The sequence below is a fragment of the Eretmochelys imbricata genome, chromosome 11 (genome assembly GCF_965152235.1).
Source record: "Eretmochelys imbricata isolate rEreImb1 chromosome 11, rEreImb1.hap1, whole genome shotgun sequence".
Taxonomy (NCBI): domain Eukaryota; kingdom Metazoa; phylum Chordata; order Testudines; family Cheloniidae; genus Eretmochelys; species Eretmochelys imbricata.
The window spans coordinates 40,910,980-40,924,511 of record NC_135582.1 but is presented as its reverse complement, the minus strand read 5'-3'; the positions used below and the strand labels follow the sequence as shown (position 1 = coordinate 40,924,511).

Here is a 13,532-nt window from a genome sequence, read left to right as displayed (position 1 = left end):
GAGTTCCCCAGGTATGTGTACATATAATTTATCAAAGAGATGAACCTACAGAAACTGGATCCATTGCATTGTGACTCCATACCCAGACTTGATAAGGTTTCTAATGTCTGCCTCTAAGATTGTTTTGTGTGTGGCCAAAGGCGACGAGTTATATGGGCCCTTGGTGCCCATGCTCTATCAATATTCATGGAGGTGGGCCCAGCTCCACCAATGCTTCGGCCCCAGGCCCCGTGCTTTGGGGAGTCCCGCGCCATGGGTTGGCAATATGGGGCACTCTCACCTCAGGGGCAGCTTCCCCGCATCCCCACAAGCAGCTCCCCCCCACCCCGAGAGTTGCTGCGTGCTGCAGAGAGTTCCCAGCACTGACCCAGCTCATTGGCTGGGAACCCCAGCTAATGGGAGCTGCAGGAGCCAGCGCCAGAGCTGCCCGGCCATGCCTCCACAGCAGGGAGGAGGAGGGACCCGCAGGCAGAGAGAGCAGCTGGAGTCTGTCACTGTCAGACAGACACAGCCAGCGTGTTGTGGTGACAGACAGATGGAGCCAGGGGTGGGAGAAAGAAGCAGCGATGGGCACCCCAGGGGCTGGCATAAAATACATAGTACAGAGGGAGCTTCCTGAGGGGGCTATAGCAATACCCCCGCCCCTGCAGAGCAGACCCAGGATGCAGCTGGCTCCGTCCATCACTCTCCCCCACCCACAGAGACCCAAACAACCCTCTGCCCCCCAAAAAAGACCCCCCCAATGGCCCCTGTGCCCTGTCACCCCTCTCCAGAAAGTCTCCCCCCTTTGTACCTCCAGAGACAACTCCCGTCCCCACTGCCTCCCCTGCTCCAGAGCTCCCAACAATCTCCCCCTTTGCCTCCCGCACAGCCCACTGGCCGGGAGGCTCCCAGTCTATTGGCCATCCCGGCCAATGGGAGCTGCACCTGAGGCAGGGTGCCTGCTTGCAGATACAGACCTGCCTGGCTGTGTCTCCACAGCATGGGGAGGGGGAGCCACAGGTGAGCAAGCCCCAGTCATCATCATCACAGGCCCAGCAATTCTCTGGGTATTTAAGTTCACTGAGGCAAGTAATTCAATCTACTCTTCCTTTCCAGACAGTTTGTGGCTTTTCCTGTAACAAAACTTACAATTTCTTTGCAAAGAAGTCCATTTATAGTTTTTTCACTTGAGAAGAATATTTTCTGGTTGTTCATAAGCTCATTTATTTTGTTAAATTGGTTTCATAGGCAATTTTAAAAGTCACTTGAATTGTACCTGGTTTTTTCCATTGGTCCAAAAACACATGGAAGATGAGCAGATTTTTATTTCTGTGGGCCAAACCACCTTGTGTAGAAATATAAATATCCAAGCTAGAAAAGCTCTGAAAGGGTAAGGGTCCCTTCAGGAAATTTTTCTCAAGTCATTCATTCTTCTGGGCATACCATTCTATTATTCCCTCCTATAGTGATAGTGATCAGTGTGTCCACCCACAGGGGAGATGCAGAAGACAGGGTCAACCCTGCAGTGACTCTGCCTCTACTCTTGTTCTCTGTTCTGCTCCCTCTACCAGCCCCTTTGCTTTCCCTAGGATTACCCCTATCATTACTCCCTCTGGGTCTTCTTTCTTTGGAGCTTCTCATGAAGTAAAATCTGTCATTACAGGTTCTTATCTCTGTAATGTATTTAATTTTGATATATTAAGTGTTAATTAATGCACTATGGGAGTCCCCTTCAACCTTCTGTATAAATCAATCCTCTTCTTTCTACATGTTTTGCCCATAGGTTTTTCTGCAGCCTTCGGGCAGCCAGCAATAACCCCTGTGCCTTTGCATTAGGGTGAGGGAAGGGGACCATGGGTTCCCTATTTATGTGATTTGCAAGAAGTGTTATCATTACTCAAGGTACCAAATGTGTTTAAATGATATAACTGCCTTGTAAAATCCCAAAGCAAGCTCATTTTCATTTTTCATATAATCTCATATACAGTACACACATTTTTCATGAATTATATGAGTTGAATTTATTAGCTAGGTTACTGGGGGGTTTTTCAGTATGGCAAAATGTGTGCTATTTTATGGGTTGAATGATTGAATGACATAATGACAGACATTGGGGTGGTGGGTGTATTAAGTCCAATAATTCTGTCAAGTGTTCTTCGTACAACATGGTGGTGCCTACCCTGCCTGGTCCTTCAGGGGGTCAAGGCAGCCTGGGGATGAGCGGGGGGGCCTGGTGCTGGCAGCAGCGAGTGACCTGGCCCTAGCCCACTCTGCTCCACCTCGCTGGCTCCCGGCGTTGCTCAGGGCCGGCGGGCTTCAGGGAAGATTGGAGCAGGGTGTTTGCCCCGGTCCATCCTATGGATAGGACAGCTCCACTTGGGTACCACCAAAAATTATACAAACCTGCTGCCCGTGCGTGTGGCACTTCGCTCTCTAGTGGTAGATTGCAATTCTGGTTTAAAAAACTCTGCTGGATATTCTGCTTTGTTGCCAGCTGTCGCCATTTATTCACTAGCGCTACAACTTTGGCCACAGCTGTACCCAGCCTCCTGATGAGGCCTCAAGCGGCAGCGCTCTATTGAATTTCAGTCCTTGCCTGGCCAGAAAACCCCCTCTGATTGGCTGCCTGCCCCACCATCCCGCTTCCCCGGAGGGAAGAGCAGCCAATCAGGCCCCCTGGGGGGAGCCAGACTTGGGGAGGCGGTGAAGAGGGTTGCGGAGCCTAGAAGCTCAGCAACTTACTCGGCGGTCCCCTCCTCTGAGCAATGAGTTCAGTCCGCTCTCTCCATCTCTGCGGGACCAAGAAGGGGAAGAGGGTGCAGAGCCCACCCCGCTGCCTCCCCTCCCCCCCCCCCAAAGGGGAGAAGAGGTGCCCGTTGCCTGGGGGCTGAAGAACCAAAGGCGCTGCCAGAGGAGCCCAGGTAAGCCGGGGCAGAGGCGGAATTCAATGGCAGCCCCCCACCCACTGGTGGGGGTGTTCACGCTGCAGCCTGGTCTCTGGGCTAGAGCCAGGGGCTCCTCTGCCCATGTGGCGTTGGTGGTGCGGTACCGCCTCCTGCCCCGGGGAGGCGGGCAGGTCAGCGCAGCCTGCCAGGGTCCTACCGCCCCGGGTAGGCTGCGGGCGCCCCGGGCACTCACCGAAGTCCAGAAACTGCTTCATGGAGAGGGGTGACGGGGAGAAGCGGGCGTAGAAATCCACCTGCTGCAAGAGGCCGGCTACGGAGGCGCCTCTCAGCAGGGCCCGCAGCAGCCTCATGGCGGCCTCGAGACGCGGCTCCTCTCCTTTCAGCCCGGCCCGGCCGCCATTCCCGCCTGTGCAACTGCCCGGAGCCTCGACACCTGCCCGAGCCGCGGCCTCCTACGCTGCGCGTCCCCCGGCAGAACTGGCGGGCGGCGCTGCACGAAACTGGGGGGCGGGAACGGGGCGCCGGGCACCGCCTCTCTCTCCGCTCGGCGCCGCGCCCCGCCGGTGGGGGCGGGAATGGTGCAGGGGGTTGATTAGCGGAGCCTCCCGCCCTTGACGCCACCTCAGAGAGGGGCCGGGGCCGCCCCCGCCTGCTACGACGGGCAGGAACCCTGGGGCTCGGCTCGGCCCGGGCCTGGCCACACAGCGAGCCCTAGCGGCGAAGGCCAGCCCCGCACCTTGTCAGGGACCCACCACTGAACTCAGCTCCAGCCCGGCTGGCCCGTGTGACCCTGCTGGGGGCTCCTGTTGGTGCCGGAGAACTTGTCCCTGTCACTCCCCCCCCACAGCCGCCCGTTCGTTGGGCGCTGAGAGGCACTGAGTTTGTTACGGTGAGTTGGGTTGATAAATTTGTCTATAGGCAAGGAAGTCCTGGGGTGGAGACTGAGCTCCCCGTGTCTCCCCCGCGTTAGCGATGAGGCACGCTGGCAGAGAAGTGCGTGTGGCAAGTTTTCCCTACCGCTTCCCTGTCATACCAGGAGTTATTTTGCCAGGGCTGCCCAGAGACCTCTTTCTCCATCCCTAAATCTGTAAAACAAAATTTACACCAACGCAAATTAGTTCATTAACTAACTTGCATAAAATGGTTTTGTGACCCTGACTTAATGCCCCTGTTTTTCCTCCTCAAAATTGGTGACCCTACATAGTGGGTGATACCCAGCCCCCCCCCCCCACAGAATGGCATGGGTGGGTGTAAAGACAGACACTTACTTGTACCACTTTATTAACTGTCTGCTGCTTTCCCTATAACAGAGTTGGCTTGTGGCCCTTTTGTGTATTTATGATGTATAATGAAGACTGCAAAGTTTATTTAAAAGTCAAGGTTTTTTTTCTGCTTTCTCTTGTTCCCTGGTTTTATTGAAGGTCAAGTGTGAGAGAGAGAGATGGATGTTTAAGAGGTTAAGAGTTCACAGTAATTGAAGGGAGTGAGGGTTGAACCTTTTACAAACACTTCCTTTATTCAAAATATTAATTAATCAAGGAAGCTAAATAGACTTTAGCAAAAACACACACAATCCAGGGGTTGAAATACTGGCTCTATTTAAATCAATAACAAAATTCCTATTGACTTCAATGGAGCCAGGATTCTACACAAGCATTAACAGTGACTACAAATCTTCCTTTCTTAATAGCACAACTTTCATTTGTTTGTTGTGATGTCATAATTTACACTCACTTTGGTTAGCAGGGTGTCTTTGTGTCCCTAATATAATAGGGAATTACATGTTTAGTAGCTTTTTTTCCCCCTATAGATTCAAAGGCTAGAAGGGATCACTATGATCATCTAGTCTGACTTCCATATAACACAGGCCATAGCACTTCCCTGAAATAATTCCTGTTTGGCTGCTTTTCTAAAAGATATCCCCTATTTCAGGGGTGGGCAAACTTTTTGGCCCGAGGGCCACATCTGGGAATAGAAATTGTATGATGGACCATAAATGCTCACCAGATTGGGGTTGGTGTGCAGGAGGGGGTGCAGGCTCTGGGGTGGGGCTGAGGATGAGGAGTTTGGGGTGTAGGCAGGGTGGATTTGATTTAAATCACTAGTCAAGAAGACTTGATTTAATAATGGATTTCTACATAAAAGTGTATTCTTGTTGGTTGTCATAACCTTAATACATATTCTTCACAACTCAGAGATAGATGTAGGTTTCATTTTTAGAAGGTACACACTATGCATTTTTAAGTGATTTACTTTGAAAACTTTTCAGATTAGTTTTACAGCTGTATCAGAAAATGAATGAATGTTCGGTTATTTCATTTACCAAAAGTAATTGAAGAAGATAGTTCACCTTTATAAGTATCTCCAATTCAACAGGTTAATCATTAATATTTGGAGGACTTTCTTGCCATGCTGTATTAGGAGGAGAACAATGCCAGATACACATTTAAATTGTTTTATTTAACTAAAACAACAATATTCTGGATTTTTTTCTTCAACAGCAAACGTATAATATAACAAAACAAGCATATGAATTTTTGAATTTAGTTAAACATTCAAGTTTTTTAAAATCAGGTTTGTTTTTGTTAAAATTGTTTAACTAAAATAGTTAAATGAAATATGTGAAAAAAACAAAAATTAAATAGACTATATCAGCCAGGTCAACACAAGAAACTTAAAATATTGGCTTCTGCAGCTAACTCGGTCATCTTCATCTTCATTTTCCTGTTTTTCTTTTCTATATTATGAACAATCTTTCCTGCTTTTTCAGGTCCCAAATGATTTCTCAATTTGCAGTGAATTAGTCCAAAGGAAGAAAATATTCTTTCTACCCTGGCAGAAGAAGCTACTGCTGTTAAAGTGAGATTATCACTTCAACAGTCTCTGAATCCTAGTGCTTAAGTGATTCCACCAGTTCACTGGTGTGACTTTCTTTAAAACATCATCAGCAAACGTATATTTCTTGAATGGTTCACCCTTAGCTATGTCCATGTCATAGCCAACTCCTCTGCAGCAGTTAAGGTTTGATCCTGGTACTGAGTACTGAGAATATTTGCAAGAAAATGAGCTGGAGATAGTGCTTGTCCCATTTGTTTGTTTAATGCTCATAATTTAACTCTGTCATTGCATATTTCTCTTTTTAAGATTTCACTCAGTTCCTTCCAAATTTCAACAGTGTCAGCAATAAAACAGCTACATTTCATTCAAGGCCACAGAAATAGGCTTCAGGATTCTCAGCATGCATTCAACGTTTCTCTGAAGCCCAATGTTGAGAACTTTGGCTGTGACAGTGCCATCTATTTTTTCACAATTTTGTTCACAAACTCTCATCAGATTAGGCCAGTTCTTGATATAGTGCTCAAAACAGTCCAATACTGAGTTCCATTGCATGTCTTGTGGGAGAGTTAGCTTGGTTCCTCCCACATTTTTCGGAGAAGCTGCTGCAAAGTGGTGGTTATGGAAGTATTTTGCAATTTCAACAACATTAGCCTTTATTTCTGGAACACTAAAGTGTTTGGCTAGGAGATGCATCAAATGAACACTGTAACTGTATGTTATTAGCATGGGACTCTCTTCTGAATTTCTCCTCATCTTGGATACATTTGCGGCATTGTCTGTGACCAAGCTGTGTACTTTTTTTTTTCACAGCTTTTTGCATTTTTTTTCACAGCTTTTACTCCTACTTCTTGTAAGTAATCTGCTGTGTGTGCATTTCTTGATGTATCAATTGTTTCTGTAAGGAAGACACTCCCTTCTGTTGTCACACAAGCACGAAAACAGGATCATTGTGGACATTGCTCCACCCATCAAGACTCAGGTTAACAATTTCACCCTCTAAACCTTTTGCACACTGCTCAATTTCTCTTTATCCAGCAATTTGCCTGCAACATCTGCTCTGTTGGGTGAACTATATCCTGATCTTAATGACTGAACCATGTTAATGAAGTGTGGCTTCTCCATCACATTGAAAGGAGAGTTTGTTGCATAAACAAACTAGGCAATTTTTTCATCAATTACCTCTTTTTGTAATCTGCTGGTTCTTATCACAAACTTATCTACGGTTGTTTCTGGATAAAGTTGTTTTTTTTCTTTTTACTACAGGTGATGTACTGTGGGTATGTGACATACATGATGCAACTGAAACACTATCATTAGCAGATAACTCTGAAACTATTGAAAATGATGGGGATCTTGAAAGTGGAGTCTTCAGAATCCTATATGTTGAGAATAGATTCTCCTAGACAAAATAAGTCAATGCAGTTATTTGGTGATAACTATACTGCTCATTTAGTATTACTCATTGCATTCACTGGCACTCAGTACTACTTTAAAGGTGAAATTGTAAAAGGAAGATCTGCCTATTTCAGCTATTTATTTTTTATCACAACTGCATCTAAAGTGATGATTGTTACTCTATGGTACTATGTGTTTTGCTCAAACATGAGAATTCAAGAATAGTCCAGAAGGAAGACAGGCAGTCCTTAAGAAACAAGTATGAAATAAAAAAGTTTACCAACCTGAAGATCCTGCATGTTCAGACATGTTCCTTTCATCATCTTCAACGCAGCTTCCTCCTGAGAAGGAACACTTCTCATGATGTTTCATTTGGGCAACCAGGCCTTGCATTTTTGTTTCACTGTTTGCATTTAGCACGTATGCCTGTCTTACCCACAGGTAGAGGAACTTCATTAAAATATTCCCAAACTGGGTCTCTTATGGCCTGCTGCCATTATAGGTTTTCCCTTCTAGTGAGAGAATGGTATGGTAGATCTCAAATCAATGAAGGCTACACTCAGAAAAACCTCAAGACTTCTGGAATATGCTGCTCAAACAGTTTCACTTTTGTTTCTACTGCCTGTCCCTCCCTTCTCACATTTATCTCCAGACTTCTTCTCCTTGTCCAGATCTATTCTGCCCCCAACAATCTTCTATTCATTGAACTTTTTGAAACTTTGCACTTTTAGAGAGAGGTAAGGGTCTACACAAATTTGCAGAGGGACAATAGGGTTGAGGTCTGTTATTTCTCACCTCTATCTATTTATTTAAGAACATTTTTGCTGTTAACAAGCATGTTATCTCTGGAAACCCAAATCCACAGTTTGAAACCTGCAAAACTAAGCATCTCTGATGGTCTCTTCTAGACTGAGCACTGAGTCCCATTGGGTAGATAGATTATTTAGGTAAATTTTCTATACAGAAGCCCCTGGGAACCCCATACGATTGGGTCCCTAATCCATGAACTATTGGAACTCATTTACAAAACTTTTCTTAAAGATTACATGAATATATTGTCTTATACTATAGAATTAGAATTTATAATCCCTATTCCATGATGAGATATCTTTAAGCTATAATGTGTCTTTATCTTTAGATCGGATTTTTTTTATAAAATGCTTTTTGAAGAAAAAACCTATTTAAATAAAAAATTCAAATTTTTTTTTAAATCATTGATTTTTATCCGCCCTGGGTGTTGGAGGGTGCTCCGGGTTGGGACCCAGAGGTTTGGAGGGCGGGATGGGGATCAGGGCTGGGGATGAGGGGTTTGGGATGTGGGTTCTGGGGTGGGGATGGGGATGAGGGGTTTGAAGCGCAGGAGGGTGTTGGGGCTGGGATCAACGGGGTCAGAGGGCAGGAGGGGAATCAGGGCTGGGGCATGGGGTTGAGGCGCTGGGAGAGGCTCAGGGGTGCAGGCTTCAGACAGTGCTTACCTCAGGCAGCTCCTAAGAGCAGCTATATAGCCCTCCTACGGCACCTACGTGGAGGTGCAGCCAGGCAGCTCTGCACGTTGCCCCACCTACAGGCACTGCCCCTGTGGCTCCCATTGGCTGGGAACCGCAGCCAATGGGAGCTGCAGGGTCAGTGTGCAGAGCAGGGCCCCCTGGCTGCCCCTATGCACAGGAGCTGGAGGAGGGCCATGCCACTACTTCCAGGAGCCATGTGGAGCAGCCCCGACCCTGTTCCCCAGCTGGAGTGCCGGAGAGGGGCAAGCCCCAGTCCCAGCTCCCCAGCGGGAGCTCAGGGGTCGGATTAAAACAGCTGGCAGGCCAGATTTGGCCTGTGGGTCGTAGTTTGACCACCCCTGTTCTATTTCAATCTTGATTTTAAAATTGCCAGTAATGGAAAACCACCACAACCTTTGGTAAATTGTTCCAGTGGCTAGTTACCCTCTCTGTTAAAAATGTGCATCTTATTTCCAGTCTGAATTTTTCTAGCTTCCAGCCATTGTATCTGGTTATATCTTTTGCTAAATTGAAGAGCCCATTATCAAATATTTGTTCCCCATGTAGGTACCTATGAACTGTTGTCAAGTCACCCCTTTAACTTTCTCTTAGCTAAGCTAAATAGCTTGAGTTTCTTGAGTCTCATTATAAGGCATATTTAATCATTTGTGTGGCTTTTCTCTGAATTTTCTCCATTTTATTAACATCCTTGAATTGTGGACAAAAGAACTGAACACGGTATTTTGGCAGAGGTCACACTGGTACCAAATTGAAGTAAAATAACCTTTCTGCTCCTACTTGAGATTTCCCTTTCTGTGCATGCAAGGCTCACATTAGCTCTTTTGGCCAGTCACTCTCTCTGCCGAGCTTGCCTTCTTTCATTCCACCCATACAAGCTCCCTGTGTGCCACCCTCCAATCCCCGTGTATTTCATGGACTCGCTGAAACTCCCCCCAATCTCTCCCTTGCCATATGTTCTGTGTCTTTCCTTTCCCCTCTTCCCTTCCCCCCCCCCCAAAAAAAAAGATAGAAAACAAGATAATGTGGCAAGAGTCCCCAAGGTAACAATTAACTATGTGACCCAGAAATTCTTCAGTTAAGATAACCAGTCGAGTTAGCAAAAAATGATTGGTTAAGAAAGTACCTGGAGGGAAATAGTATTGCCACGATTAAATACAGAACAAGGAAAAACAGGAATAACAATGAAGGTAATCAGTCATCTTAAGTGACAATCTTAAAACAAATATTTTTCTGACACCTTCACCCAGAAATGGATAAGTACACAGGATATTACCTCAGTGTACAATATTGGTGAGAACACTATTGCATTATTATGTCCCATCCACACTTCAAAAAGGCTGTTGTAACATTGGAGAGTATTCAGAGAAGAGCCTAGAGAATAATTTGAGGACTGAATAAATAGCCTTATAAAATGTTTTGGCTTGTGTTGTGCAAGATGTCAGACGACACTATCATTATGTTTCCTTCTGGCCTTAAAATTCTATGTAATACCAAATAAGAAACTTCCCCTGTACCTTAAGATATCAGTCTTTAATTTGGCACAGAAATAATGTAGTATTAATTTATTAAACAATATAGCATCATTATTCTAGACTTTAAGACCAGAAGGGACCATCATGATCATCTAGTCCAGTGGATACATGTACCCCTGCAAGTACACAGAGGTCTTCCAAGGGGTACATCAACTCATCTAAATATTTAAGCTAGTTTTACAACACACACATTAACAAAGCACGTCTGAGAGCACCGGGTTAATCAGCCCTCCTAAGCTGACCCCTTATATGTCCCTGGTCTTAGTAGGCTGGGTCAAACAGCACCTCCAAGCTGTTACCCTCATATGCCTTGGGCACCACACTGGAATAGAGCAAGCCTGAGCAGGCTCAGTCAAGCAGCACTTTCAGTCTGCTACCTTTATATGCCCCTGGACTCGGCAGACTGGGTGGAGCAGCATTTCCAAGGTGCCACCCTTATATGTCCCATGTCCCTATCCCCACTTTCACGTTATAGTTGTTCTGGTTATAACTCACTTGATGAGCAAACCCCACAGGATTTTTGGGCGCTGCAGGGATCTTTAGCTTAGGTACAAGGAGCGTTGTTGCAGAGCGAATGGGGAAGCCAAAAAAATACCCCCAGACGGGAGAAGCAACCAGCTTAACCATGAAAGTTATTTATTGCCTCGTAATAACCATACAAGGGGAGCCAAACAAACAAAACAGTTATAATATTAAATCTAACTTAAATTTGATTATAAAAGTCAGGTTTGGAAAACTATAACTGATCACACCAGTCAGGGTCAGAAGGCTATACCTAGAGACAGATGCGTTCTCACCACTCCATATAACTTGAATCAATGGGGGGTCCCAGGTGATGGTGGTAGCTGCTGTTCCAGAGTGCTGGAGACAGGCAGAGCCCTCACCACGATCAGTTAGGAGAAGATGACTGTCCCAATAGAAGTGATGCAGATTTTGGATCCAGGCATCAGAACACTCACTTGAGCATGGATAGGGATTTTTGTAGGGAAAGAACAATGGTTCAAGGGAGATCACTAGATTTGTTTATAGGTAAACTTGTGGCTCAAGGGAGTATACCAAAGTTGTTTTGTTCAGGCTAGACAATCGGAACTGATCATTCCTAGCTATGGGCGGTGTTCCTTGGAGGGAGCTCACAATGCAATTAGGGACCTTCGCTATTTTGGAGACCAATAAAGGATTTATTACTAGAATTGGGTGCGTGCAGGCGTGGGTTCATTAACATCTGGAGCAGAGATCCCCCATCATGCAGTGTTTCCCTGTTTTTCTGGTCCTAGAGTTCCATGTGGTTCTTGCCTTGGAATCTCTGTTCTCCATTCTGTATGCTAATAGAGATGCCTCCCTGTCCCATCTTTGATGCAAATGAAGCTAGGGGAGTTTCCTTAATCCTGTCACCCTTGTCCCCAGGAGTTTAGGTGTGTCTCCCACTGCCTTTTCATTGCTTTTTTTAAGTGTTTCTTCTGATTGGTTTTGGCTCAAGGGGGGGGGGGGGGGCGGGATTTCGTGAGTCAGACACTCTGGGTACTGCGCCCTAGTTCCCCAAGAACACAGAGCTGACAGGTAATACTGCTGGCTTTGCATCAGTGTTGCTCCTAGGCCTCTCTGAGGCATCACTTTGTAACTCTAGCTGCTGCACAGATCTGTAGTATTTTAGGTCTGATGCTTTGCTTATGGTTTGTCGTTTTCAAATGCCTGTTCTTGGGTCTGACCATTCCCATGCTGGATCACTGTGTTAACTGTCTCAAGGGTTCACCGCTTCTGTTAGGGGGCACAGAATCCGGAAAGATTGTTGGCCATCCCTATTACTTGCTAGACTCTTTTCACATTCTTTAATCTGGACATTTCCGTAATGGCTCTCAGGATCTGGCTAGAGTCTCTCAGAAGTCAACCTCAGTTCTCTTCAGCTTAATATTCTACTCCTGGCACCTGGTTAGGAGTTGTCACAGCATGGTGTCATTGTCCTAGATTGTCTCTTCCTTGACGTCGTCTTCTCCTACAATAAGAATGTCATCAGCTACAATGTTGATGCCTGGGGTGTCCCTCTAGTGCCTGGCTCAGTTTGCACTGAAACACCTCTAGGGCCCAGCCAATGCCCATTTGCACCCAGTGGTACCTGCTAAAAGTTGAGGCAGAGGTTATCCAGTGACTGGATGACTCATCTAGATCAATATGCCAAAATCCATTATTGATATCACAAAGAATGAATACTTTCCCTTGATAAATCATGTAGTGTGTCCTCAGTCGTTCATAGTGGCTAGTGACTTCTTTTCAATGCTCTGAGTGGTTTTTGGATCATTACAGATCTTCAGTTTACCTGCAGGTTTTCTCACTATTACTAGGATGCTGAAGTCTGTGTTAGTTAAAACAAGTGTAACAATGCCTGTTTTTTCAGGCTTGTCAGTCCCTTCTTCAGTGGTTCCATGAAGGCTAATGGAACTCCGTGTTTCAGTAGTCTCATTGGCTGCACATGGGGAGTCTGCCGCTTGCTCTATAGGTCGCTAAAAGAAATTTGTCCTTATAGTCTGTTAGAATGCTGGACACAGTCACTGTGACTGTTATCCCTACTCTCTCTCACTGAGAATACTGTCATGTATTGTGATCATATCCATGGCATGCACTGCCCTGCACCCTAGCAGTGAGTGGTACTCCTGTAAACTCCAAGGTTAACATCTTTTGTTTCATGGGATACTCATTGACAACCTGTGTTTGCCCACTAGCCTCAGAACACTTTTATTGTACATCACAATTACTTGATTCCATTTCTCCAGTCTAATATTGCTTCATGCCAGTGTTGCTGGGGATTACATTGCAACTGGCTCCACAGTCTAGCTGGAATAAAATTGGTCATTGGTCTAATGGTGTAGTTGCAAATCTAGTGGTAGAATGGCTGGCAACCTTCTGCAGTGTATGTATATTGAGTCTTTAGATTGGATAAAGTCATACTGCAGATATCCCCGTTTCGTTGGAAATCTGAGTCCTCAATCACTGCATTTACTGCGGCTTTCTAATTCCTGGGATAGCTGCAGCATTGGGACATAAAGTAGCTACTATTTCCTTTGCTTTTTGCAGCTTTCTTTAATAATATTAGCAATTCTAACTGCTTCTAACTTCGCATTTGATGGTTTTGGTATCATGTGATATGATGTGGGTAAATCACACAAACTCACTGCTAGTAAATGAAGTCTGTTGTTTGATACTATACAGTTTGGGATAGCAGAACTGCTGAAATGTTTCATTGCTTTTGTGATGGGTTCCCCTGGGGTGCCACCTGGAACTGGGGTATCACTGAGCCCCCCTGACCCACCAGCCGGGCTCCCTTTTACACTGTACTGCTGTGACAAGTTACAAAGCTGTCTCCAGCCTGCATCTTCACC

General features: G+C 45.7%; 1 protein-coding gene and 1 long non-coding RNA gene across 6 annotated transcripts in view; one reads left to right on the top strand and one right to left on the bottom strand.

Moving 5' to 3' along the window:
* The window catches only part of PDK1 (pyruvate dehydrogenase kinase 1), a 52,777-nt gene extending 49,255 nt beyond the window's left edge, over positions 1-3,522 (bottom strand). For all 5 annotated transcript variants that reach the window (XR_013347463.1, XR_013347462.1, XR_013347464.1 and 2 more), the window contains exon 1: positions 3,121-3,522. Coding sequence is in view for 2 of the 5 variants with exons in the window: in XM_077829613.1 (XP_077685739.1) it covers positions 3,121-3,238 (118 nt within the window). In the remaining 3 variants the exon portion in view is untranslated. The remainder of the gene's footprint in view (positions 1-3,120) is intronic.
* Positions 3,467-13,532, top strand: part of LOC144271943 (uncharacterized) — a 42,339-nt gene continuing 32,273 nt past the window's right edge. Inside the window, exon 1 of the long non-coding RNA XR_013347467.1 lies at positions 3,467-3,777. This is a non-coding gene — a long non-coding RNA (uncharacterized LOC144271943). The remainder of the gene's footprint in view (positions 3,778-13,532) is intronic.